Below are 25,940 nucleotides of genomic sequence, written 5' to 3'. Positions count from 1 at the left end.
CTAATGTCCACACAAAAACCTACACGCAATTTTTATACCAACCAAGAAGTCGTTAGGCAGGTGAAAGGATAAACTTTTTACATCCAGACAATGACATACTATTCAGCATTAATAAGAAATGAACTATCACACAATGAAAAATATGGAAGCAACGTGAATATATATTAGTAAGAGAAGCCACCCTGAAAGTCTACATACTGTATGATTCCAATTATATGACACTCTAGAAAAGGCAAAGCTATGGGAACTATAAAAAAGATGAGTAGTTTTCAGGGATTAGTGGACAGAGAGGGATGAATTAGCATAACACGGAGGATTTTCAGGATGGTGAAAATACTCTGTATGATACTGTCAATGGTGAATACACGTCATTACACATTTGTTCAAATCTGTAGAATGTACACCAAGAGTGAATCCTAATGCAAAACACAGACTCACGGGCACCTGGGTGGCTCAGTCGGTTAAATGTCTGACTTTAGCTCAGGTCATGATCTCACAGTCCGTAGGTTCGAGTCCAGAATCAGGCTCTGTGCTGACAGCTCAGAGCCTGGAGCCTGCTTCAGATTCTGTGTCTCCTTCTCTCCCTGCCCCTCTCTCGCTCGCTCGTTCGCTCACTCACTCTCTCCGTCTCTCACAAAAATAAACATTAAAAAAAACACACAGACTCAGAATGATTACGATGTGTCAGTGTAGCTTCATCAATTGTAACAAATGAACATTCTGGTGGAGGGTGCTTATAACAGGGAAGGCTGTGCATATGCTGGCTCAGGGGCAGGGGGATGTAATACGGGAAATCTCTACATCTGTTGCTCAATTTTGCTCTGAACCAAAAACTGCTCTAAAAAAGTTTATTTATTTTTTTTTTTAATTTTTTTTTTCAACGTTTTTATTTATTTTTGGGACAGAGAGAGACAGAGCATGAACGGGGGAGGGGCAGAGAGAGAGGGAGACACAGAATCGGAAACAGGCTCCAGGCTCCGAGCCATCAGCCCAGAGCCTGACGCGGGGCTCGAACTCACGGACCGCGAGATCGTGACCTGGCTGAAGTCGGACGCTTAACCGACTGCGCCACCCAGGCGCCCCAAAAGTTTATTTTTTAAAAAATTCACACAACAGTCTCATCCATGATAGACTGCTCATCATCACCATCTTGTGGGCAAGGAAGAAACAACAAAATAAAAGTCAAGACATCTTCATAAATAATGAAAGAAATAACTATCACATTCCATCAAACCTAAGATTCCTCAATTAAAAGACACATTCTTATTTCAGGTACAACTAAGAAAGAGAAAAATACTGCCAATTAAACTATGACACAAACAACCATAAAAAGCATTCATTCTAATTTCATAGATAATAAAATGTCTTAAAATCAATGAAATGTGGTATTAAAAAAAAAAAAATCAATGAAATGTGGTATATTTCCCTCGTAAGTTTTCACCACTGTGAGAGACAAAACAAGAATAAAGCATCTTCAACTACAGCACAAGAATTTCAGGAAATAAGAGTAACACTAGGACAATACTAAAAGAAATAAGAAAATATTGTTCTGTACTTTTGAGACATTAAATTTGGGTAATTTAAGAACAGAAATATATAATGTTGGATTTAAATAACTTCTAGGATTTCACCTAGCTTTAAAATTCCTTTTTCAGATTTTAATAGCTCTACATGTAATTACCATTTGTCCTCAAAGGAAATGAAAATTTTATTAACATGGTAAGTGTTAACACTTTCTGAACACTCTTGAGAAACACTTTCAAACATTATCTCATACAATCCTCATAAAAACTAGTAAAGGTGGGCTTGCAAACCAGAAATGGTTGACCCCAGGGTCTATGCTTTCCTTGGCAGGGCACCAGGCTGCCTCCTGAATACCACCAGAGCAAATATGGGTGACCTTGATATACAGATTCAGGCAAGTTCACTCTAAATCCTACTTACCTGGCTGAAGCCTTAAAACGCTCTAAGAATTGAAGTCTCAAGCTCTCATGGCCAGGGAGATCAATCAAGGTCAGGCTAGCACCCTAAGGATGACAGCAATAACATTAAATGAATATTGTGGTCCTGATTCACATTCATAACATAAACTTTTCATATAAGATTTCAAGTACCAGAACAGTGTCCAATTCATTAATGAACAAAAAAAGGTTCACCATAATTAATGAATCAAACAAAAGTTCATAAAGCATCTTCTGTTTATAAATCATTAGTAGAGGCTCCAGGGATTTAACAGGGAGCAAAAACAGACATGATCCCTGTTCCAACAGGGTTTATAATATAATATATAATAAAAGATCAACACGGGGTGCCTGGGTGGATCAGTCTGTTAAGGGTCTGACTCTTAATTTCAGCTGAGGTCATGATCTCTTGGTTTGGGAGACTGAGCCCCACGTTGGGCTCTGTGCTAACAGCTTGGAGCCTGCTTGAGATTCTCTCTCTCCCTGCCCCTCCCCCACTCAAGTGCTCAGGCACTCTCGTGCGCATGCGCTCTCAAAATAAATAAACTCTAAAAAAAGAAAGATCAACACAATGCAAAATTATATATAAATGTAAAATTACAACTTTGATAAATGCTTCAAGGGTACCTAAGAAACCTGACCCTGTGAGGGAGTCATGGAAGTGGGAGGGAGTCATCTGAGGCTGGAGAAATATACCAGTATGAATAAAAACAAAAACATGTGAAAAGAATAGTAAATTCTAACAAAGTAAATAAAGTAATAGGAGACCTACACTTTACTACAGCATGTTACCATTACAGGGATCCCCAATCTTCGTAACAACAAAACATTCCTTTACATTCCCACTATAATTTAATTTTTAAATATTTGTTGACAAGACACACCATTTATTTGTTCCAAATGTCAATATTTTGTGTCAATCACGGAAACGGGGGGGGTTGTGTCCCTCCTGAGTCGACTCATTAAGCACCCATTTAAGGGCTATTCATTCCAGGTCTTCATTCTTGAGCTCAGGTTCAATATGGATATGGCCTTGCTCATAGACTCTCTGGTATAATCCTGATACACTTATCAGGCCCATGGAACCTTTCTCCGATGTTCTACCTTATCCACAGCCAGCCTTAACCACTGTTCAGCAGGAGGGAGTCAGTATCATGCACAGATCTGACATGATTACAGCTGGATTATGACCTGTCACTTTGTGTAGTCTTTTATGGGTAAAAATATGTGTGCTAGCTTAAAAAAAAAAAAAAAAAAAAAAAAATTCTGCTAAGAGTCTAGGGACCTCAGGTTGGGACCCACTACCACATTTCATAATCAGCACTACACCACTATAAGCAATTCAGAAAGAATATTAATGATACACTGAGAGAGGGACTAGATCTAAAACATACTGGGGTGGGGGGGGGGTGTGGAGAGAAGGATTGAAAAAGAAGGCAGGAATGTTCTACATTTTCAAATAAAAAGATGCAGGCCTCATATGTAATGTTAAGTTTTCCAAAAGCTATATTAAAAAAGTAAAAAAAAGATATAGTAAATTTAATTTAATAAATATTTTAACCCAATATATCTAAAATATCTTTTTAACAAGTAAAAAACTCAAGAAATTGTTGCCATTTTACTTTTTTTTTTTCTCATGCCAAGTTCAAGATCTGGTGTATACTTTACACTTACAACAGCCCTCAATTTGGACTAGTCACATTTGAGGTGCTCAATAGTCACACATGGCCAATGGCTATTCTATTGGAAAAGCACAGGTTTAAAGTATACCCTGGGATATCCCACTTAAAAATCTGGCCCAAGTGCCCCAAGAATTAAAGATCTCCCAAACCTAAACTTTCAAAACCTAAAATCTTGGGGGTTTAAAAATGACTGGGCTAGAAAGAGTGCTGTTATTGAAAAATGCAAAAAATACCTGTAAGACATTTAAAAGAATGTTTCTTTATCTTTGTTTACAATGTTTAATTCTGGAGGCACCAAAAAAGCAGAAAAGGTCTCTAAGATAACCACTTTAATTCATCGATCTATACATCTACCCCTCCAACCAGCCACCTAGCCTTTCCTCCACTCACCAAATACCTATGCATTACAATCGACTTGGCAGTCACTTTCCACATTCTGGGGCTCCACAGATACACAAAAAGTCCTTCTCATGATTCCTTACTGGTATTTTGAAATATACTCATATATACTAAGGTAGCCATTGCAATATTGTAAAATAAAGATTATAACAAACTGTTCATTAATAGAGCTCTTACTAAATTAGAACTTAATTGAATGGTACAGCCAAATACTCACAAATCAACCAGGCAGACTACGTGTACAAATGAGGGAGAAAAACAAAACAACTCAACCACATCATATTGTTTAAAAAAAAACAAAACAAAAACAAACAAAACAAACAAAAAACAGTGGGCAGAACAGACTATTAAAAAGAAAAAAAGGGGCACCAGGTGGCTCAGTCAGTTAAGCATCCGACTTTGACTCAGGTCATCATCTCATAGTTTGTGAGTTTGAGCCCTGCATCAGTCTCTCTGCTGTCAGCACAGAGCCTGCTTCAGATCCTCTGTCTCTCTCCCTATACCCTTCCCTCGCTCACACACACACACACACACACACACACACACACACACACACACACACACTCTCTCTCTCTCTCTCAAAAATAATAAATAGTTAGAAAAAAAAAGAAAAAAAAATTGAGGTGCCTGGCTGGCTCAGTTGATGGAGCGTGTAACTCTTGATCACGGCACTGAGTTCGAGTCCCAGGTTGGATACAAAGATTGCTTAAAGGGGCGCCTGAGTCTCTGAGTCGGTCAAGAGCCCACCTTCAGCTTAGGTCATGATCTCATGGTTTGCTGGTTCAAGCCCTGCATCAGGCTGTGTGCTGACACCTAAGAGCCTGGAGCCTGCTTTGGAGTCTGTGTCACCCTCTCTCTCTGCCCCTTTCCTGCTCGCACTCTGTTTCTCTCTCTTTCAAAAATAAATAAATGGGAAAAAAAAAAAGGCTGCTTAGAAATAAAATCTTTAAGAGAAAATTAAAGGGTACACAGATATATCTGCATATACATAGACCATCTGAAGGGTACACAGAAAAATGGTAAGTTATTACCTCTAAAGAGAAGACCTAGTAGGGATGGGAAAGGCAAAATTACTTTTCATCTAATATTCTTTTTTTTGTTTATTTGAGAGAGAGAGAGAGAAAGAGACAGAAAGAAGGAGAGCAAGAGAACATGTGGGGGAGGGGCAGAGAGAGAGGGAGACAGAAGACCCAAAGTGGGCTCCATGCTGACAGCAGAGAGATTAATGCAGGGCTTGAACTCAGGAACTGCAAGACTATGACCTGAGCTGACGCCAGACGCTCAACCGAACGGGCCACCCAGGTGTCCCAAACCGAATATTCTTTTTAACCTTTTGAAATTTGGTCCCATTACATATATTACCTATTCAAAATATAAATGAAAAGGCTTAATGCTCACCCTTAAGAACTCATGGTAAAGTTGGAAAGACAAGAAACAAAAACTAGTAAAATGTGATGTAACATCAGTGTGCATGAGGTACAAAGCAGGGGATGGTATGATTAAATCTGCTGCTTGGATGACAGAGAGCAGAATGTGTTACATGGACTCTACTTATCTATAAAAATAAGATATGAATGGTACCTACACCCTCAGACTAATTCATCCTACAAATGTCCTTTCCTGACAGACCAAAGTAAAGTAAAATTGTCAGACTTCCAACATTCTAGGAAACCCTTACCCTGGTATTGTTGACTCTGTACAGAGCAGAGCTGTCAGTGATCGATGTCTGAGTGTCTCTATAAAGGCCAGTTAACAACTGTTAAAAAAACAAACAACAATATGAGGGAGATCAGAGTAAATATATAAATAGCAAATATAAAGAAAATAATTTTGTTCTAACTCTCTAATGGGTCAGGTCAAATAAATGAGTATTGCTTGCAACAACTGAAAAGGACTATATTGTTTTTTCCTTATAGAAAAATCTAATTAATTGCATCTTCATTCCCCTCTCCACAATGAAAGGATGGGGGTGGGGGAAACTAGTTTCAAATGGTTAGTGGCCAAATTTACCAACATTCCATAAATATTTTTAATCATCACAAATGATTGCAAATTGTATTTCTGTAGTAGAAAGGAAATAATTTATCCTCTCAAAAGGAAGAATAAGAAGAAAACCTCTGCTATGCTCTGTAACAAAAAACGGTTTAAAATACTAAAAGATTAAATATTCGTGAAAAGATGGCTAAGTAGTCCAATATGTCAAAGAATCAATCTTTTAAAAACCTTCCTTGACAAGTTCTCAGAAAAGTTTGTTACACAACAAATTATACACCCTACAGACATCACTGTCTTTAATCTTTCCACCTTTTCTGGCATCCTTGGCCACCACAAGAGAAGGGTTACATAAAACCCTTAAATGGGATAAGGACTAAATGTCAGTATCTGGCAAGTGCAAGAAAACAGAAATGGTGAAAAAAAATTCAGTTTATGAGTTTTTCAAGAGTCTTAGCAAGTTTTTCAAGTCTTTTCAAGTGAGTCAAGAATTAACTCCCCAGTTATCAGCATCAGCCTCCTTTCCTTTCACAAGAATATTAGGATGGCCTAAAATTTTCTATCAAGTTTAGGAGAGAGGTAAATCAAAGCATTTACTCTGACAAAGAGCAATGTTTTCCCAGAGTCACACAGGCCAACAAGAAGAACAGCTCTTTGACTGCTCCTTCTGCTGCGGATGAACTTCCAGAACACTGTGGAACAGAGAAAAACAACCTAAGTTATGCCTTGTAGTATCACTAGTACGCCTGTACGGTTGGGGTAGGGAAGTTAACAGAAGTCTACCACAGAACACCTCATTCAGCTGGATCTCAGTTTTTATTGTATTTTTACCACCATTACAATCGTTTTTGTTGTTGTTAACAGTGGGAAGGCCTGAGTTGTGTAAACAGACTTCTCGGTTCTTGGATTCCCATAAAAGTGGGATGTTGTGCCCCCAGGCTTCTAACGTGTAACCTATTTAACACCGTCCAGGGACTCCACCGAGTGCCAGCCACTATCAACTGCCAACCTTCCTGTGTCTACACCCCCATCCCGACTGTGGACTCCTCAAGTGCAATCTTGTCTTACCATATATTCTCAGTTCCCAGGACACAAACTTGGAATAAAGAGCCCGAGAGTCTTGGTAATAAGAGCAAAAACAGGAAGAGGCGGTGGGGGTAAGGACCACGCGCTCAGGCATAACAGGGGCCGATGAAGAAAGAGTAACCCGTGCACCCAAGGACCAAGACGTCCAAGGGTAGCGGGAAATCCTCTTTAACGCAGCACTACTCCCGCTGCTTCAGGTAACAGGGCAGGTTGGTGTAAGAAGTTAGTCTCCCTCTACAGATGCCCCTCAAACGCCTTCGCCTCCGGGCGTCGGCGATCTGCACAAGCCGAGTCCAAGCCGGGACCCCGCCCGCCGTGAACCCGCCAAAACCACCGGCCACCTCTTTACCCAGCGTCAGCAGCACTGCGAGAAGCGCCACCACGATTGACAGCAGCGTCGGGTCCCTCTGCTGTAGCTCCTGCCGCAAGGAGTCTAAGTAGGGTTGGAAGGCGCCCCCGACACTGCCGCCATTCCCCATCCGCCGCGACTCCGCGGAAGCCATGGCTGAGATGCGTGTCTCCAGCGCCGCGAAAGCGACGTGGCCCTGGGCTCTGCGCAGGCGGCCGGAGCGGAGCATCACGGGAGTGGTAGTTCCTAAGTTGCATTTCCTCCTTTCGGGACCGGGATCGCGAAAGTCCTGATGGGAGTTGCAGTTCTCATGAACACTACATCGAGCCAGCGGTATTTCACGAGTGATACTTTTATCTTTTAAGATAGGAGTCAAATGTCGCCACCCTTTTCATAGTTGTTGACGGAATGATGGATGAATAAAATGAATAGCTTAAGAAATCTGCACTGAGGATTTCCAGTCACTCGCTTTGTGAGGTGAGTCTTGTGAGGAACTCAAGCATTACACAAACATTTCAACTGACTATAATATGGCATGGGATTTGACAGAGGATGTACGGTGCGACATGGAAATACAGAAAGGGACGCTTAGTCCACCTTAGGTTCAGAGAAAAGCTCCTGGAGCAACGTGACGGGAACTGAGCATGAGGGAGGAGTTAGCTTCCGCAGGTGTAAAAGGAGAAAGCTTTATGTTGAAGAAAACGAGCAATTCAATGCACCTATACTGTAAATCTAGGGCTGTGACTGAGATTTCTACCCGGAGAGAAGCAACTAGGAAAATCAGAGCGTGGGGTGGAGCTGTTGAAAACTACAGCTGCCATTCCTCTCCAGAGCGGGCAGCCACTACTTTGCCAGGCAGACGTATGTGGGACCAAAGTGGCCCGTTCTTCCAGTTTTTCCAGAGAAGCCAGAAAGGGAAATGCTCCGTTTTTCAAATTTCAGCAAGTCATGAAAAACATCAAAAAAAACCAAAAACAAAAACAAAAAACACTTGTCGCCTAAATAAAACACCTATGGGGCCAGAAGTGGTCAGCTTAGGGGCTGCCACTTTGCATTCTGTCATTAAGCTGGTATCATTTCTGGAGAAGTGGCAGGAGATGAAGCGGGAAAGGTTGGCAGGAATGACCTGAAGGGATAATGTGTTATGCTGAGCAGCCTAGACTTTATCCAGAATGCAATGAGAAATGTCATTTGGGGGTAACATAGATGAATGGCAGATAAGTGGACAATTGTGATTTGAGAGAGGAGAGACTGAGGCAGGGAGACCAACTGGGAGCTGTTCAGTGTTTTGGCAAAAGATGCACAGGGTCTGAACCAGAACAGAGGTAGATGTGGGAAGGAAGCCACAGATTTGAAAGATGTGTAGAAGGAAAATATAGAATGTGGTGATTCATTGGATATGATGAGTCAAGAGGGAGAGTTATCAGGACTGCATCTGAAGCAGTTGGTGCGGGGGTACTGGAAAGATCAGAGTGCATAAAGTGAATTAGAGAGGGGCTTCGGGACTGAGGGCATAACCAGAATGAAAATTGCCTCTGTTTTCTATATATTGAGTTTCGGATGCCTCTGAGCGTGGGGAAATAGGTTCTACTTACATAAATGGGTTAGAAAAAAGCTTAGGGCGGAAAACCCCCGCCACGAGGCAAAAGTGCCTGAAGTTAGGTAGCCAGATACTGTAATGGGATCATGAGCAATTTGTTATATCACCTGCAGGAAATTACTTTCCATCTGGTGCCAATGTATCTTCATCACAGACTCCACTTGCCCCCGCCCCCGGACCCTTTGCTTCTTACACAAACAAGTTAATGATTACTATCTGATCGTTTTCTTCACATTCACCACGTGTATAGGATCTTGTTTTCTTCACGTTCACCACGTGTGTAAGATCTTGAGTGCTCAATAAATACGGAGATGAAACCCCTATTAAGGCCTCTTGTCTCCTCTCAGACATTAGCCTCTCTCATATTCAATTCTGCATTACTCTCTTGCTGGACAAGACAGAAGTCCAGACTCATAGTCTGTGACATCTGAGAATTCTAAAATCTTATGTTAAGCTGGTGATCCAGTAAACAAATGTACATTTTCAGCAATAGGTGCTATATTGTCATCTTAGTGTCAAACATAAACAAGTGGTCATTAAAATCATGGAGAGAATGGAAAGTGAGGAGAAAGGAACTTGCAGAGAAGCCTAATAAGGAAGAGTCAGTGACAAAGGAGTAAAACATATCCTGGAAGTGGTCAGCAGCATGTCTTGTAACAGAGGGGCTCCTGTGATGAGGGCTTGAATGAAAAGTGAGCTCAGAGGAAACAGTGGGGTAAGTCGGGGGGTAGGGTCATGGTATGGAAGCAAGATTGTGGTAGATGGAGAAGAGGATGGTTAATGAAGACAATTGTCAACATTAATGAGTGCTTGCTAGTACCAGGCATTGTTTTAAATAATTTTAATTTATTAATTTGTTTAATCCTCACAGTGATCCATTATTCCAATTTTACAGAGGCAAACTGAGGCAGGGGTTAAGTAACTTATCTATTAAGCCCAGGCAGTTGGGCTCCTTTATGCTTAACTATATGCTCTAACATAGTACAATTCATTTTCCAGGCATTCCGTTGATAAATGTAGGCAATAGTCACTCCAGATTAAGAAAGGATGTTTAGGATGTGAGGCTAAAGAAAGTAAACCAACGACTTTATTTTAAATTAGAACTATCAATTAAAACTATCAGAACTGGCAGTAATTTTACCACATTCTCTTTTTTCTTTCTTTCTTATGGTTCTGGTCCCTGCTCTGTATCCACTACCCAGTGCATGCACACACGCACACACATCCTTTATAATAACCATTGATTCCTCTGTTAGGAGCTAAAAATGCAGGGAAGGAGGAAGGGCCGAAGAGGAGAACACTCACCATAACTGTCCTAACTGTATAAGAATTTTTGGCCAGAGCTATGTGAATGAAAAGTGCTTGGTGGTAAAATTTAGGAATGATGAAAGAATGGTTTAACAAGACACAGATTTTTTTTTTTCCAGTATGTTTCCTGGTTAAAGGCAGAAGAAATGCCATTCTCGTGAATGAGAGCAGGAGGGAATCTGCTGTTTCCTGTCCTCTCACATGTCTGTCAACACATGCTTCCAGGAGGTGTGTGGAGATGAACCCAGAGGAAGGACAGGCAGATACTGACTGCTGCTTGCTGACCGTGTTTTGCTCCTTTACTCAAATAGCAAATGAAGAGAGTTCTAGTGAAACAAACATAGACAATTTTTCCCTCTCTCCCATTAATTAAAATGTCCCATTCTCCAGACACATTTCCCCCTCTTCTTCTATTCCCAATAGCTCCAAAGCACACTGGAAATGATCTCAGACTCAGGGACATCAATCGTATGATTCCCGTATTCTGGCTTATCTCTTTAACTTTGTTTCTTTGGGGGGAAAAAAAACACTTAGATGATTTTTTCTAAAAGAATTAAAATAGGACATGTTTGTCATATTAAAAACTCAAGCAATAGTGAAAGATCAAAGAAGAAAGCCACAAATCACTTCAGATTTATACCTGTAGTATCTGGTGAACATTACTTCATTTTTTTGTACATCTATACTGATAAGGCAGTCTAGAGAGAGGAATAAATCAAAATAAGCAGAAATCATTTTAAGAGACTACAATATGCATAGCTGCATTTACAGTCACTAGAACAGTGTCAGGCTTGTGGTAGACAGTACATTGTTGATAAAATTAGCTTTGTTGCCTCATTGCAATAAGACCCCAGAGGAACTGTTTCACCAACAAATGTAAAGAGTTATTATAGGATTTAGGGTAAGGGTGGAGTTTAGGTGAATATCAAATAAGGCAGAGTGCTGATAGGCTCAAAGCTGTGTGTAAAAAGGTCAACATCAGGTCCTAACTGCAAAGTGGACCCAGCGTCCTGTTAGAGATATGAACTATTGTGTCCAGAAATCCCCCATCTGCGGTTCTACCACTAAGTGTAAATTGAGGCTGTAGTAGGAGTGAAGTAATAAAGGGGCAAACTGGAAAGTCACTTAGAAGGCAAAATCAACAGAACCTGCTGGCATTGGCTATGGAGTGAGAGAAAACAGTGAATTGAAATTTGACTCCTTGGTTTATGACTCCTGTACGTGGATAGAAGACCATGTCTTCAGCTGTTGTCAAATATATGGAAATGACAGTTGGACAGTTAGGGAAGCAGAAGAGGGAAGGGGCAAGATGATCCCCTCTGTTTTCTATTTGTTGGGCTTCTGATTGCTGTGAGAACTGTGTAGTATAGATCCATAGGCAGGAGGAAGTATGAGTATGGGGATGCAGGAGGCAGGGGCCAGGAATATAGTTAGAGATGTAGGTGCCCCAGAGTCATTCACATTGCGTAGGGAGGGCCTAGAAAGTAAGAGCATTGGATCAAGAAAAGAAGCCCAAGAAGATTTCCCTACAATTTCAGGGCTGGCAGGATGAGCCCATGGTAAGACCACAAATGGACAGAGAGGGGTAGGAGCCAAAGCAGGGAGCTGCCATGTCAGAGAAATTTGAGAGAGTTCCCAGGAAGAGTGACCAGTCAGCCATTCAATTGCAGTAAACAGACTCAGGAATGAAAGAATTAAAATTGTTTTTTACAGATGGCAGATGGGCCATGACCTTGGCCAGGGTAGCTGCAGGGAAGTGAGTGGAACAGAAGACTGATTTCTGTGTGTTCAGCCTTTAATAAGAGGCATGGAAAGAGTGAGCCTCCACCTTTCAGAAGAAGGAGAGGAGACAGGGCAGTGACTACTGTGGGAATCAGGGTTAAGTGATAATTTTCAGATGTTTCAGTGATTCACTTTTCCAGCCCATTAAAATCAGAACCTCAAGTGTACCTGATAAAAATCATTAAAATTTTTAAAAAATATATAAATCTTCTATATTTTTTTCAAGGCAAAAATAGCTGTACTCCACTGAACACTCCATTTCAATAACTCACTCAGCATCCTCCTTCCTGCCCCCCCCCAACACACACACAGCCACTTACACTTGATTCTGTTACAATGACCATGCAGACCCCTTTCAGAAAGAATTCCTACTTGGCTGTGGTACCACAATCAAAGCTGTGGAAGATGTCAGATGAACTTGAGCTCTGAAGGAAGTGCTCAGTTGCAAATGTATTTAGTCAGGTAGTGTTTAAAAAAAAAAATTCTTCCAGGCCAAACATTTAGAAAAGAATGAAGTTTTTAAAAGATAACACCATAATAATTTTTATTTTATGTTCTGCAGAGGCACCACTGCCAAACTGTGAAGCCAAACAAAGACCTAAAGGGAAGCTTATGGGTCACATGAGCTCCCATCTCCATCTGGTGTGGCTCCTCCTCTTGAATTTTAATCTTTGTGGAAAGTACAGGCCTCCAGGAGTTCTGTGGAGCAGAGAAGAGAGGTAGGTCAGTCAAAATCTACTTATATTTATTTTTGTTGAGTGAATGAGCAGTTAAGCGAGAGACAAAAGCACTCAGACGCACTAGGGGCCTACAGGTGAACTAGGCCATTCTCCCAGTGGCCTTCTCCACTTGCCCACCCAGCTCCTGTATCTTTCTGGGCAGTACTGTGCACCAAGGATGGCAACATGGGTTCCCTGCCCTGTATCATCCCGCACCTTGTGTCTTATAGGCATGTTTCCTACACCTAAATCCATGTAGCTGGAAGGAGCCTGGTGGGACTGTCCTCTTTGGCCTCCTTAGTCAGGTGAGGAACTAATAACAAGTACCTGGAACATGCCAGTTTCCAAGCCAGGGGCTGGGGAAGGAGCAAAGAATAGCAGACCGAGACTTTGTCCTTTTCTGGAGGATATAGGTTAGGTAAATGTAACCTGGGTGCTCACAACGGTGGCTGTGGGTAAGCGTGTTCCTTATGTTGGAACTATGGGACGCTGGCACAGACTTGCCGAATCAGTATCCCCACAGCCTGTGAATCAGTATTTTAAGGACCATGGCTCACTTATATGCACACAGGAGTTAAAGAATAACCTCCCTCCATCCACATGTTATTCTCTCACCTCTTCCGAATGATTTCAAGGGATTCAATGATGTCCAGCATAGTTAAAGTGCAAAGGTGTGTTTTATTGTTATTTTGAGGCTTAGAAAACTGGTGTTCTCAATGAGCAGTAGGTATAGCAACTTTATAATTATAAAAATTGTCATTGTTCAAGCTCTCAAAAGCAGTGCTGTGTAAGGGAACTTTCTGTGATGATGGAAATATTCTGTTTGCTCACCTGTCTGTTGCTACATGTAGCTACTGAATGCTTGAATTGTGGCTGGTGTAGCTGAGGAACTAAATTTTTAACTTTGTTTAATTTTAATTAATTTAAATTTAAGTAGCCATAAATAATTAGAGGCTGCTATATTGGACAGTTCAGCTCTATATAAAAAGGAGTTTAGTAGGGGTGCCTGAATGGCTCAGTCAGTTAAGCATCCCACTCTTGATTTTGGCTCAGGTCATGATCTCACAGTCGTGAGATCAAGCCTTGTGTCAGGCTCAGCATGTGGATCCTGCTTGAGATTCTCTCTCTCTCTCTCTCTCTCTCTCTCTCACTCACTCAAAATCAGTAAATAAACTTTTTTTTTTTTAATTTTAAAAAAGGAGTTTACTGCAGAGCAATGAGCATTGGGTACATACAACCTCTTCCTTTCCCTAGTAATAACATGGAATTCTTCATGTCTGGGCAGTTCATTACCTTAGTGCCCTGAGCCTGTGTCCACCTTACCATCTGCCCATACAAGAAGCCTTTCACACGCGCTGGGATTACAGTGTTCTCTCATCATCTCGTCTTGTCTATTGGTCATCCCCAGAGGGCCACAGCCCACTCCTCCTTTTCTACTCACCACCTAGAACCCCACCCATGTTTGCTTGGCATCTTTCCCCATGCTGTTTCTCTTACTCACTTGAGGTGGAGCACTGTCTCAGGTTAGCAACAGCTGTGATATACTCTGGTCCTAAGTAAGATTTATATGTTGTGCCTTCCGGAAGTTTGGCCAAACATTTTGTGTCATCCTTGAACAGAAGGTCCTTGGTGTCTGAGTGGAACATACAGAACTGGCTCGAGCAGTCATTTTCAGTTTTTTTCCAAACATCTCCTGTCAGATAGAGGGAAAACACATGAGGGTCTGTGGCAGTGAATAGCTGAGAATACAAGGATTGGTTTCAGGGGGATGAAAGCTGGAAACCAGCCCTGGGGAAGAAAGGGAAGCTGCAGAGGATGCCTCAGGATGTTTCCATATGTCTCGCCTGGCGTCGACCCATTTTTGGCCCCAGCTTCATGTTTTCATGAGCCCCCATGTCCTTTATGGGGTGCATCCTAGTCTCACCTCTGGAAAGTCCCTCCCACCCACCTAGTCACTCCTGACTTCCCTGATCTCTCTTCCCCACTTCATTGGCTATGGCCTTGGAGACTGCTTCCAGGAAATGAGAGGACAGAAACATGTTCCTTCCAAGTATTACTATCAAAGAAGATATTAAACGGAGCACAACAAGGGGTGGTATAGGTAGTTGTTAAATTTCATGTTTGACTGCATCTTTGATCCCATCTTGGGCAAGAGGCTTAACTCTAGGCCTTGTAGGATATAAGTGAAATGATGATTACAAAAAGTTTAACATTCCATCTAGCACCTAAGAAATGTTCATTAAATGCTAATTATTATTATCATTTACCTTAAGAGGGCTCACGAAATATGCTATCTTAATTTTTTTTTTAAAGAAAACTAATGGCAGGCAGGAAGCTATTGTTGAGGGGAAAGTGGTGTTTGTGGGTAGAGGACTCTCAGGATTAGAATACTCAGGCAGCCTCCTCCCCCTCCCCCCTCACAACAAGGCTGGCCCTGGGTTGCTTGTTCTTCCCAGAGGACAAGCTGCCTGAGGATAGAGGTCCTGTGTTTCTGGCTGTTGAAATGGTTCTCAGTCTCTCTAAACAAGAGAAATACAGTTCACATTTCATGACTTTTATCAGTGAGGGCTAGGACACAAGATTACTCTCCTTCATTTTCAAAAGGATACAAGGAGAAAATGATGGTACCATAGAGCAAAGTCAAGGGTGAGCAAGAAAGCAGATGCATGGACCCCAGAGCCAGTGGATCACGTGGGAACTAATCTCCAGTGACCTGGAGATATAAGCAGACCTGGGCCTGGGAGATCCAGTTCCACAAGTGACAGCCTCCCAATTCTAGTTTCCAGAAAGAGAATGCTGGAGTGAGGGCTGTGCTTAACACTGAACTCCCCCAAATAATCCACACACACCCAGGAAGAAAAAATGGCAGGCCCTGGCTTGTCCATACCTGCTGCTCAAGTAACGTTTTGCTAACACAAGCTGCCATATCTTTCCGTGAGACCACAGCGTGATTCGGGGCATGGGCTAGGAAGCATTTTTCAGCCTCTGTCACAGCCTTCCTGCTGCCATCAGGACACAGCAGCATAAAGTCTTTCATCTTCAGATCCTTAGCCCAATTTTCAGTATTATTTCCTGGGGACAGAGAAGGTGGGTCAGCCACAGCTGATAGCTTTGGTCAGGCACCCTCACTGAGGGTACATAACCAACCCACTGACATGTGAAGGACCTAGAGCCATTGGCCAGCAGAAGTGCACACACTGGGGTCACAGTAATGTGGAGAGGAAGAGATACTCACATGTATATAAGTCTGATGCAACAGATTCAACACTCAACCGAGAATTCCTAGTGACCGTCCCTTCCAACCTGTCCCACCCAACCAGGAGAAAGTGAAATATATCTGTGAATGATGTCCAAAACATCTTCATTTCTACTAAATTCCAAAGCATCTGGACTTCTTGCTCTAGCACAGAAAGAACGTGGCCCTCTGTGCAATACAATCTGGCATCAGCAAGCAAAAGAACTTCCCCTGGGGCCATTTTGCAAGCTGGACCAGTGTTCTAAATCTGATGTGCTCATACTGGTTCTACATGAAAATAAATGCACACATGCTTCTGTGAGTACAGGTCCATATCCTGTTCTCAGCTTCTTCATTGTTTCTGTAATTTCCCTGAAAAAAAAAGAAAATCTCACCCATTTTCAAGGTTTCCTTCCTCCTGAGGCACTTCTCAAATATATTTTCCTAGTTTTTACTTCTCATCTAAAAGGCAGCGTTGCAATCTTTTTCTTAATTTAATTTTTATTTAATTTTATTTAATTGAACAACTAATGCATGAATTAGCTACCATAAAGCTGTGTATTATTTATAAAGTAAAAATACCTCTTTTCCTACCCTCCCCAAATATAGATTTACAGTTTTAATAGAAAACTCCAAATTGCCTGTGTCTCTCCCATGAGTAACTGCACACATCTTTGCTCACCTTCTAACATTTATCCTGCCCTTTCTTACCATTCCCTTCAACTCAGCTCCCTCCAAATGAAACCCACCATCATTCTCTCCAAACCAATTCTGTTCTACTTCATAATTTAAGCATTTATTCAGTACTATGTTGTCCGCCCTCTGTCAGATACAGTCTTATTGGAGCGGGAAAATAGCACATAAACCAAAAGCAACAATTCCGGATGCAGATAGTAACATTTTCTATTTATATTTCTAAATGCTGTATGAGCAGAGAACCATCTTGGTGAGAACATATTCATTAGGGAGAGATGGCTGGAGGAGACATGGTTTTAGGTGTGTAACCTGTGTTATACATACTGACTGGGAGACTAACCTAGGCCCAACTGTCAGGGCAGACGATAAAGGCCTCAAAAGGGATAGAAGCTAAGAAGAGGAGTGGATTTTGAAAGAATAGTAGAAGTTTGGACTCATAGCGGTTGAGGTTGCAGTGCCAGTGAACTTTGTATATAAAAATGACCACATGGCAAATAGAGACTCCAGGGTGTTATTTAGAAGGCAGTTGAGGCCTCTGCTCTACCTTCTTCTCAGGGGGTAAGGATTTTGGAGTCATTGCAGGGTGCAGAGGTGAGACCTAGAGAGAGAAACCCCACTCAGAACAGTACCAAAGAAAAAAAATTTAAAAATCAAGGGGTAACAAAGAACCAATCTAGGGGTAAAACTCAAGTCATAGGAAAAAGGGCAGCCTTTAAAGGAAAAAGCAAAAGTCATAGGAGAAAGAAAGAAAAATTAGCCAACACAGTAGTCCTTCAAGTAAGTACTTAGCAACTTCTGTGTGCCACTTACCATAGTTGGGGTATAAAAGAAGGAAAAAAGAGCTCAAAGAGTTTCTGTAGCCACAGTTTATTACAGAATGAGATGAACCCAATGTACTAGTCATATGGATGGAAGATTCTGTTGTGGGATGGGGCATGCCATCTTGGAAGGATTCTCAGAGGAGTTGGTGATAAACTAGTTCATTCTAGATGAGTTGCTGGGATGATCTGGGATTGGGTGAAGGGACATGAGAAAGGAAGCGAGATAATACTTACCTGCACTGTAGCAGGTTCTCTAAGCAGTTAGTGATAGGAGGGGGCAGGTGGAGTGCTCATTCTTACTAACTTTAAAAAAATTTTTGTTAGGTTTTTTAATGTCACGGCATCTAATATTCACCCACTAGTTTTAGTACCCATTGATGATTCTTGCTTGAAACAATTATTACTATACTGTTGGCCAAATGATAGTTTTTTTTAACTGTATAATTACAGTATTCCTCCATTTATTCTTGTCCCACAATAAGGAAGATGTTTCCCTTTATCCTCATTTGCTTAATCAGGATATTATTATCCCATATTCCCATTTTATTGAACAAGTCATTATCTTACTACCATTATTATTTCTTCTAGTGCTCAAATGTCCCAGATTTGGCCAGTGGGGATCATTAAAAATGGCTCCTGTATATTTTGATATATCCCAAAATTTTCACCATGATGTTCCAGGCTCAACCTTATATTTTTTCCTGCCCCAGCCCTAGAATCAGCAATTTTCCAAGTGTCCCTGGCTCCTGCTATTGGAGAATGGTTCTAGAAGTAAAGATCTTGGTGTTCTTCTCTCTGGTGTACTATTGTCTCTAGGTTTTTTTCAGTGGACCTAGAATATATTTGGAATATATATATTGACCAATATATATTGGATCCAGAAATATAGGAAATAGTTAAAAAGGACCTTTTGGGGATAATTCACAAAATCTTAGTATGGGCTGTGAACATGGTAAATATTAAATGCATGTTAATATCAATTTCCCTGGTCTCAGTAATTATAATGTAGGCATGTAAGAAATGTCCTCATTCCTACAAAGTGTGCACTGAAGTATTTAGGGGAAAGGCAATGCCTGCACCAATTCAGGGCCACTAGAAGAACCTCATGGTCCTTACCATTCTGCCTACCCAGGTGAACACTTCTCTCTCCACTGAAAAACAACAGGTCAAGGGTCAGAGCTCTGGAGTCTAACAGAGTACATACACATCCACAAAGGCATCCTGACCATAAGTGAACCCAGAACCCCAATTTGTGGGGACAGAGGAGCATGTGAACATACCCCCAGTGTTCTCCATGACAGTCTGGTCTTTCACAAAGGCCACGTCTCCCTTCTCAACCAGACACCTGCAGAGTCCCAGACAGAGAGAAAGAGAAGAGAGAAGGTCAGAGAGACAACATCTGTCATTCAGGAGGGCCACCTGATAGATCCAGGGCTAGCCATCTGATGTCAGCAATTGTGACTCCCATTCTATCACTAATCTTACAGATTACTAATGTAAGTAATAAAGAAAAGAAAACAAAACCTCCAATTAGCTTTGTGGTTATCTAATCTCAATTCCATACACTAAATGCTAAGTTATGGCATAGTTTCTTCAATAGAGCTACAGCACTTCCCTAGCATCAATAGAGATATTAGAGGGGCAGTGTCCCAATACGGTGATTCCTTACTCATACTGTACTTTGTAAAAATTGGGAATCTGTGGACTGTGAATTGTAGTTACACTAACTCACCAGGTGGTTCTAACTGGAGAATTAGGATAACCTTTCTTTTCTCCTTCACTACTGAGAAGTTCAGTTAGAATACCACCATCATTGTGCAGATGATGGACTCATGAACTACTAACAAAAGGCTGAATCATAAGACAGTTAAAAAGCAATAAGGTCAAAAGGTGCATAGGCATCTTTGTATAAGTAACAAATACCCCATGAAATAGAATCGGCAGTTGGGAATGTAGAAGTCCTGTAGGTTACTTTTATGTATTGCCGGGTGAGTATGGCCATACATAGGTTCCCAGAGGTGCCTAGAAAAGCATGAACCAGACTCCTGACTCCTGTATTCAACTATGGCAGTGTTTCCTCACCTTGGCAATTGTGACATCTTGAGCCAAACAATTCTTTGTTGTAGGATGCTTTCCTGTGTGTGTAGATGTTTAGCAGCCTCTACCAATTAGATGCCAGTAGCACCCTCCCCCAACCCATTTGATTATCAAAAACATCTCCAGACACTGCCAAATTTCCCCTGAGGGGAAAATCGCCCCCCTGTTGAGAACTTCTAATCTGCATTGTACTGTCAGTCTTTGCTATGAGAGCCAGGTCTAGAGATAGTGTTCTGGAGGCACTTGGATGCTCCTTCACACAGGGTTCTAATAGAGTTGCTAAATGTGGCATCCTAATACATGCAGACTAACAGGCCAGGAACATAATAATCTCACTTTAGTTCCTAAAAAGCAATCTTGTCAGGGCTGGGTTTATCATTATATTTGTGTCAGGATTAAAAGACTCACCTGAAAGCCCCCGTGTAACCATAGTATCTCTCATGGCTATTGGGAAAACACTCCTTTCCTGGAGTTTTTGCCGAGCCAACACACAGAGCACAGAGACTGGAATTTCGCATAGATCCAGGGGCACAGCTCTGTTCGAAAATTTTATCTGTGTAGAAGGACAAGAGAAAGTCAGCTCTTCCTAACTGAATCAATATGAGTAGCTTTCATCTAACACATAACAGGTGTGTATGGCCCAGGATAAGTGGAACATATTCATTCTGTGACCCACCACCAAGTCAGGACCTGCCAGGGTCCAGGCTTTAAAAGAAAACTTAATTGAGGCTGGGAATAGATGTCAGTAGAGCATTACAAGTCAGGTAGAGAGGATTCCATGGGTACGTGGATAGTGTCATCATTTATCTAAAGAGAGAAGAGAAGGAAATGACATGAAATTGACATAAAGGGATAAATTGAAGGTCTCACTCCCTGAGCATGTGCCACTTGTTTTCAGGATTTTCCTTCCATTGCTATTTTTAGAAGAGACTTTAATAGAACTTAGAACTCCAAACTCAATTAAGAGCTTGGGGGTTTTACTCACAGCTCAGCTGCTCTCTGATGGCTATGAACTGCCAGGAAGTTCAGAAGAGCAGAGGTAGTGCCCTTGCTGGTGGGAGCCCAAGCTTTCTGGGTATCACCCCAGCCATACTTTGCCTCCTCTCAAACTGCTGTCAGAGAACACCCCAGTGCAGAAATATCCCCGGTCCCTACACACAGGACTTGTCTGGTTCATAACTGTCTTCAGAGGACTCTCCTTTATTTTTATTTTTATTTAAAAAAATTTTTTTTAACGTTTATTTATTTTTGAGACAGAGAGAGACAGAGCGTGAATGGGGGAGGGTCAGAGAGAGAGGGAGACACAGAATCTGAAACAGGCTCCAGGCTGTGAGCTGTCAGCACAGAGCCCGATGCCAGGCTCGAACTCACAGACCACAAGACCATGACCTGAGCCGAAGTCGGACGCTTAACTGACTGAGCCACCCAGGTGCCCCAGAGGCCTCTCCTTTTAAAGCAGTTGCACATATTGGAGGTGTCAAGGAGGAAGTACTCAGAAAGTTGATGTAATAACCATCAGAAAATATTTGTCTTAGTGGTTAACTTACATATACATTTTTCAGGGGTAGAACTAAACTCATACCTGAAGATATTCAGTGGACACAGAGAATAAACTGGTTTTCACTGCTTTGAAAGGGCCTAAGAGCTGGGCAGCCCCTCATGAGATTGCCAAGACCTTAAAGAGATCCAAGGATTCCACACATTCACATTACCTAGAAAGCCCAGTGGCAGGGATTGTACTGTCCACCCAACAGTCATTTCCCCTTATTCCTTAGTAACAAAGATCTAGTTGGGTTTTTTTCTTTTAATTTTTTCTCCATTGTTTTTTATTGGGAGATAGATGACATGTAACATTACATTAGTTTCAGGTGTGCAACATGATTCGCTATAGCAATACATTGCCAAAATGATTCCCACAATGAGTCTAGTTAACATCCATCACCGTATGTTGTCACAAAATTTTTTTTCTTGTAATGAGAACTTTTAAGATCTGCTTTCTTAACAACTTGGAAAAATGCAATACAGTTTTATTAACTATAGTCCCCATGCTGTACATTACGTTCCCAGGATTTATTTAGTTTATACCTACAAGCTTGTATCTTTTGCCCCTTCACCCATTTGCCCATTGCCCCACCCCCCACCTTTAGCAACTATCAATCTGTTTTCCATATCCATGAGCTTGGGGTTTTTTTTAGATTCCAGATATAAGTGAGATTATGTAGTATTTGTCTTTCTCTACCTAAAATACTTCACTTAGTGTAACAACTTCAAGTTCCATCCATGTTGTTGCAAATAGGCAAGATTTCTTCCTTTCTCATGGTTGAATAAAAGTGTTTTGTGTGTGTGTGTGTGTGTATCTCAAATTTTATTCGTTCTTCAGTGGACACTTAGGCTGTTTCCATATCTTGGCTGTTATAAATACTGCTGCAATGAACGTGGAGATGTATAATTTTTGAGTTAGTGTTTTCCTTTGGACAAATACCCAAAAGTGAAATTGCTAGATCATATAGTAGTTCTATTTTTAATTTTTGAACAAGTTCTAGTTTTATTTGGGACAGAACATGCCCAAATAAAAGAGGACATTCTCGAACCTCTGTTACAGCTAAGAGTGACTGTGTGCCTGAGTTTTGAACAGTAAGAAGTTACGTGAAGTAATTCCTTTAGATTTCCTGGATAGCTCCTTTAATAAGCGACAGCAGGTGGCATTACACTTCAAGCTCCCTTTATTCCTTGCGGCTGCCTGAATCATGGATGTGATGGCTACCATGGTTGACCCTTGAAGACAGAGGCCCCGTGCTCACAATGGTGGAACAGAAAGAGAGGAGCCTGGGCTTCTAGTGATGCTTACCTCTTTTTTTTTTTTTTTAAACGAAAGAGAGAAGTAAACATATGTTTACTCAAGCCATAGTGCAACCAAAAAGAACCAGTCTTATTTAGCTCCCCAGCCCTAGTAACCCTTTTAGGTATCCTCCTTGAGGTTCATTTTAACCAAATTTACTATTATAAAACCAGGGCCACAGCATTTTGCACCATACCACTTTTTTCCAGAATACCTCTTTCCAGCCTGGCTCTGATCACAGCACCCTCTCAAGATTCACTTACCGAATTCACAGCTGTTGATCCTGTTGTAGAGCAGGCCCATGGGGATGTTCCAGCCAGCAGTTCTATCTACTGCAGTGTGGCAGGACTTCCTGCCTTTCAGATTGTTCCAGGTGAGGGATTCATCTGCTGATTTTTTAACCACAGCCACAGCAAGATACCCTACAGGAAAGACACAAAAAAGAAAGTATTAACAACCCCAGGCCTTCCAGAGTATCTATCTACAATCAAAATCTGCCATTTCCCTATGGAAACAAATTATCCCGAATCATTCCTTCTGCCTTTGAAAGGGTCTTCCCAATAACTGACTGAGATGTAGCACTGGCGTGCTCAGTAGAGAATGCAACTCTTGATCTCAGGGTTATGAGTTCAAACCCCACACTGGGCATGGAGCCTACTTATAAAAACAAAACGTGGGGTGCCTGGGTGGCTCAGTCGTTAAAGTGTCTGACTCTTGATTTTGGCCCAGGTCATGATCTCAAGGTTCGTGAGTTTGAGCCCTGTGTCAGGCTCTGGGCTCACAGTGCAGAGCCTGCTTGGGATTCTCTCTGATTCTCTCTCTCTTCCTCTCTCTTTTTTTGCCCCCCCCACTCATGATCTCTCTCTCTCTCTCTCTCTCTCTCTCTCTCAAAATAAATAAATTAATTTAAAAAACAAAAAGCAAGACTGAGAGGAAGTGCCAGTCATTCTGTCAGATGGAGATTATTCTGAACTTAAAAACAAAATAGTAAGAAAAGATCATCATCAGAGCAACGGTTGGTATACCAGTCTTCCCTAAATGCATAAAACTAGTAAAGTTACAAACCAGCAACTCACCTTCCACTGTGGGGTATCAGAGGAATGGATACTGAAAAGCACATGTGACTCTTACATTTTATACAGTCACAATTAGGAAAGAGTAGTAAATGACCCAATAAACTACAGGGAATATTCTGGCCATGAGGAGAATACAGGTTTGCACCAAAATAAATATGTGAAGTAGAAATTCAAAATCAAGTCAGCTGCCATCTGTAGCAGGAAATACAGGCTACTCCTAAAACTGTGAATAGAATATCAACCCATGATTTCAACCTTCCAATTTAGTTAATTCAGTCAACTGTTCACACCAGAAAACAGAGAAGCCTTATCTGTGGAGTAAGACCAGGTCTTTCTATTTTCAGCTAAAGAGTCTGGCTCCTAGAATGAGGGGGAGAGGCTGGGAGGTTGTAACAGGGGAGGTCACAAGGACAAAGTTGCACACTAATGGCTGGAAAATGGCTGGAGAGATCTGAGCACCGGAGCTCTGGGACCCAGTGATCACCTTGACAAGATTTCCAGTCTTGTTCCTATCCCATCTTTCTAGACCCACCCCCACCAGAGCATTAACTGAGAGCCAAACCGGCCTGGGTTCCTGGGCCCAGCCTGGCTGGGAGACTGGGTAATTTCATGCTCCTAGACATATGCCCGTGTGAGCCGCTCTGCTCAGGCCTGCCAGGCACATATGAGCAAGACTCCTGGTGCTAACTCTCATCTAAAACTGTCCAGGCCTCATGTAATACAAAGAGTTGGGAGTGGTGAGGAGGGTGTAAATTTGCTTGCTGGATATAGGAGCCTAGACAACTTGTAACCGCATGAGCTGTTGGTCCTCTTATGGCATCCTTAAAGGATGACAGTACCCACTTAATAGGATTAAATGAGAAATCCTGCATGCAAGTCATGGCAAGTCTAAAAGAGTAACCATCATTATCAATTATCATCCTTCTAGGGTTCTTTTGTAGTCTAAAAATTGGTCTCTTTTATTGCCTTACCTACTTCTGATTTGAATTTAAATATACCTTACCCTTTCCCAAAGTAATAAGAATGAAATTCCTGAGGTACCAATCCCAACTCACCTTTCTCTGGCATGTTGCTACACTCAGGGCCTTCAGTTTCTGGAAGAAAAAAATGAAAAAATCATTAAACATTTACTCATTGAAAGTCATGCCATTTCTATGTGCAGCTCAGAATAAAAAGAGTCAGGAAAACAATCTATATGTTACCACATTCCCAAACATTCCAGGCTGTCTGGATGATTCAAGTTCACTTTCACTCACTGGCCTCTGAAGTTAGCCAAAAATTGTGCATTTCAAGTTTCCTGCTCTGTTTTGTCCTGTGGCCACTGTCGTCCGGCTATACTTGAATCCCTGCACTGGGACTACAGGAGAAGTGATTTGGGGAAGCAAGAAGACCTTCCAGGAATCCCAGCTGTCCTCTGCAGAGAGGTCACTTTTAGCTGGAACTTCCCAGTGCCAAGCTTCCTATCCCCCTGGTGGAAAGTATGATAGAAGATTCTGTCCTTTGCCATGACTGTGGGGATTAGAGATGGGGGGGGGGGGGGGAGCCCAGAGCCTAGGAAGCAGGAGGTGCCCAGTAAGCAAGAGCTTTATGGCCAATGCGGTGTGAATCAGGCTATGATTTTCCCATCTCTTCTGACTGGCCCAAAGGAAATAAAACACTGAGAGACACTCCCTACACTTACTGTAGTTCTCTGCCAGGACAGGCACTAGACCACACTGGCCTGCTATGTAGATGAAGCCTCCATCCAAGCTCATGGCATCAGCCTCTCCTTTCTGCAAAGACACAGCACATTAAAGCAGGTGACGAGGCTATCTCCTGTCCTACCTGTTCTTCCAGCTCTTTCCTTGAAGCAGCCTTCCCAGTACAGGCCACGAAGGCCCCAGGAGATAGCAGGTACTTATACCAGACCCCCAGAGGATCTATCAGTCAGGAACACCCAGCACAGAAAATTAAAATGTACTCTCATTTTCACCCAAAGCGCCACAACAATCTACCCCAGTAAGCTAAGCAGCACCACCTAGTGGAGAATGGAGTTGTTACACTAGGCCCCATCCAACTGGGCCAACTGCCCTCAGGAGGACCACCACAAGTCTCTGCATGCTTAGTTTACAGACTATAAAGTGCTTCCTAGTTTGACTTCTAGGGGAAACCAATGTAATTTCAATTGTATTTTCTTCACTGATCCATCTATTCAATTTTTTTTTCTTTTTTTGTTTTCTTATTCTTAAATACAGAAAGAGAAAGTATTTATTTTTATTTTATGTTTTTATTGAAAAGATTTTTTCTTTTGTTTACTAT

The 25,940-nt window shown here is 41.7% G+C and overlaps 1 protein-coding gene across 1 annotated transcript; it reads right to left on the bottom strand.

Annotated features, from left to right (window-relative positions):
- Nucleotides 1-1,925: 1,925 nt before the first annotated feature.
- LOC115522811 lies at nt 1,926-25,437 on the bottom strand. The gene is made up of 12 exons (XM_030328422.1): nt 25,324-25,437; nt 24,698-24,736; nt 22,830-22,988; nt 20,136-20,280; nt 18,911-18,975; nt 15,766-15,950; nt 14,434-14,571; nt 8,481-8,595; nt 7,470-7,826; nt 6,632-6,726; nt 5,721-5,798; nt 1,926-2,027 (listed from the first exon to the last, which is right to left on the bottom strand). The coding sequence occupies exons 1-12, from the start codon at nt 25,394-25,396 to the stop codon at nt 1,941-1,943; spliced, it is 1,536 nt and encodes a 511-aa protein (XP_030184282.1). The 5' UTR covers nt 25,397-25,437; the 3' UTR covers nt 1,926-1,940.
- Between the last annotated feature and the right edge of the window lie 503 nt (nt 25,438-25,940).

The sequence above is a fragment of the Lynx canadensis genome, chromosome C2, assembly GCF_007474595.2.
Source record: "Lynx canadensis isolate LIC74 chromosome C2, mLynCan4.pri.v2, whole genome shotgun sequence".
NCBI lineage: Eukaryota > Metazoa > Chordata > Mammalia > Carnivora > Felidae > Lynx > Lynx canadensis.
Note: the sequence above shows the minus strand (reverse complement) of the source record. Positions and strands in the feature narration are given on the sequence as shown.

Bases quoted from the DNA above. Each gene is read 5' to 3' on its own strand.
- LOC115522811 (XM_030328422.1), bottom strand. From the start codon at position 25,396: ATGAGCTTGGATGGAGGCTTCATCTACATAGCAGGCCAGTGTGGTCTA. The intron at 22,989-24,697 runs GTGAGTTGGGAT...TCTTTCCTGTAG, and splicing joins TAGCAACATGCCAGAGAAAG to GGTATCTTGCTGTGGCTGTG. The intron at 20,281-22,829 runs GTAAGTGAATCT...CCTTCTACACAG, and splicing joins GATCAACAGCTGTGAATTCG to ATAAAATTTTCGAACAGAGC.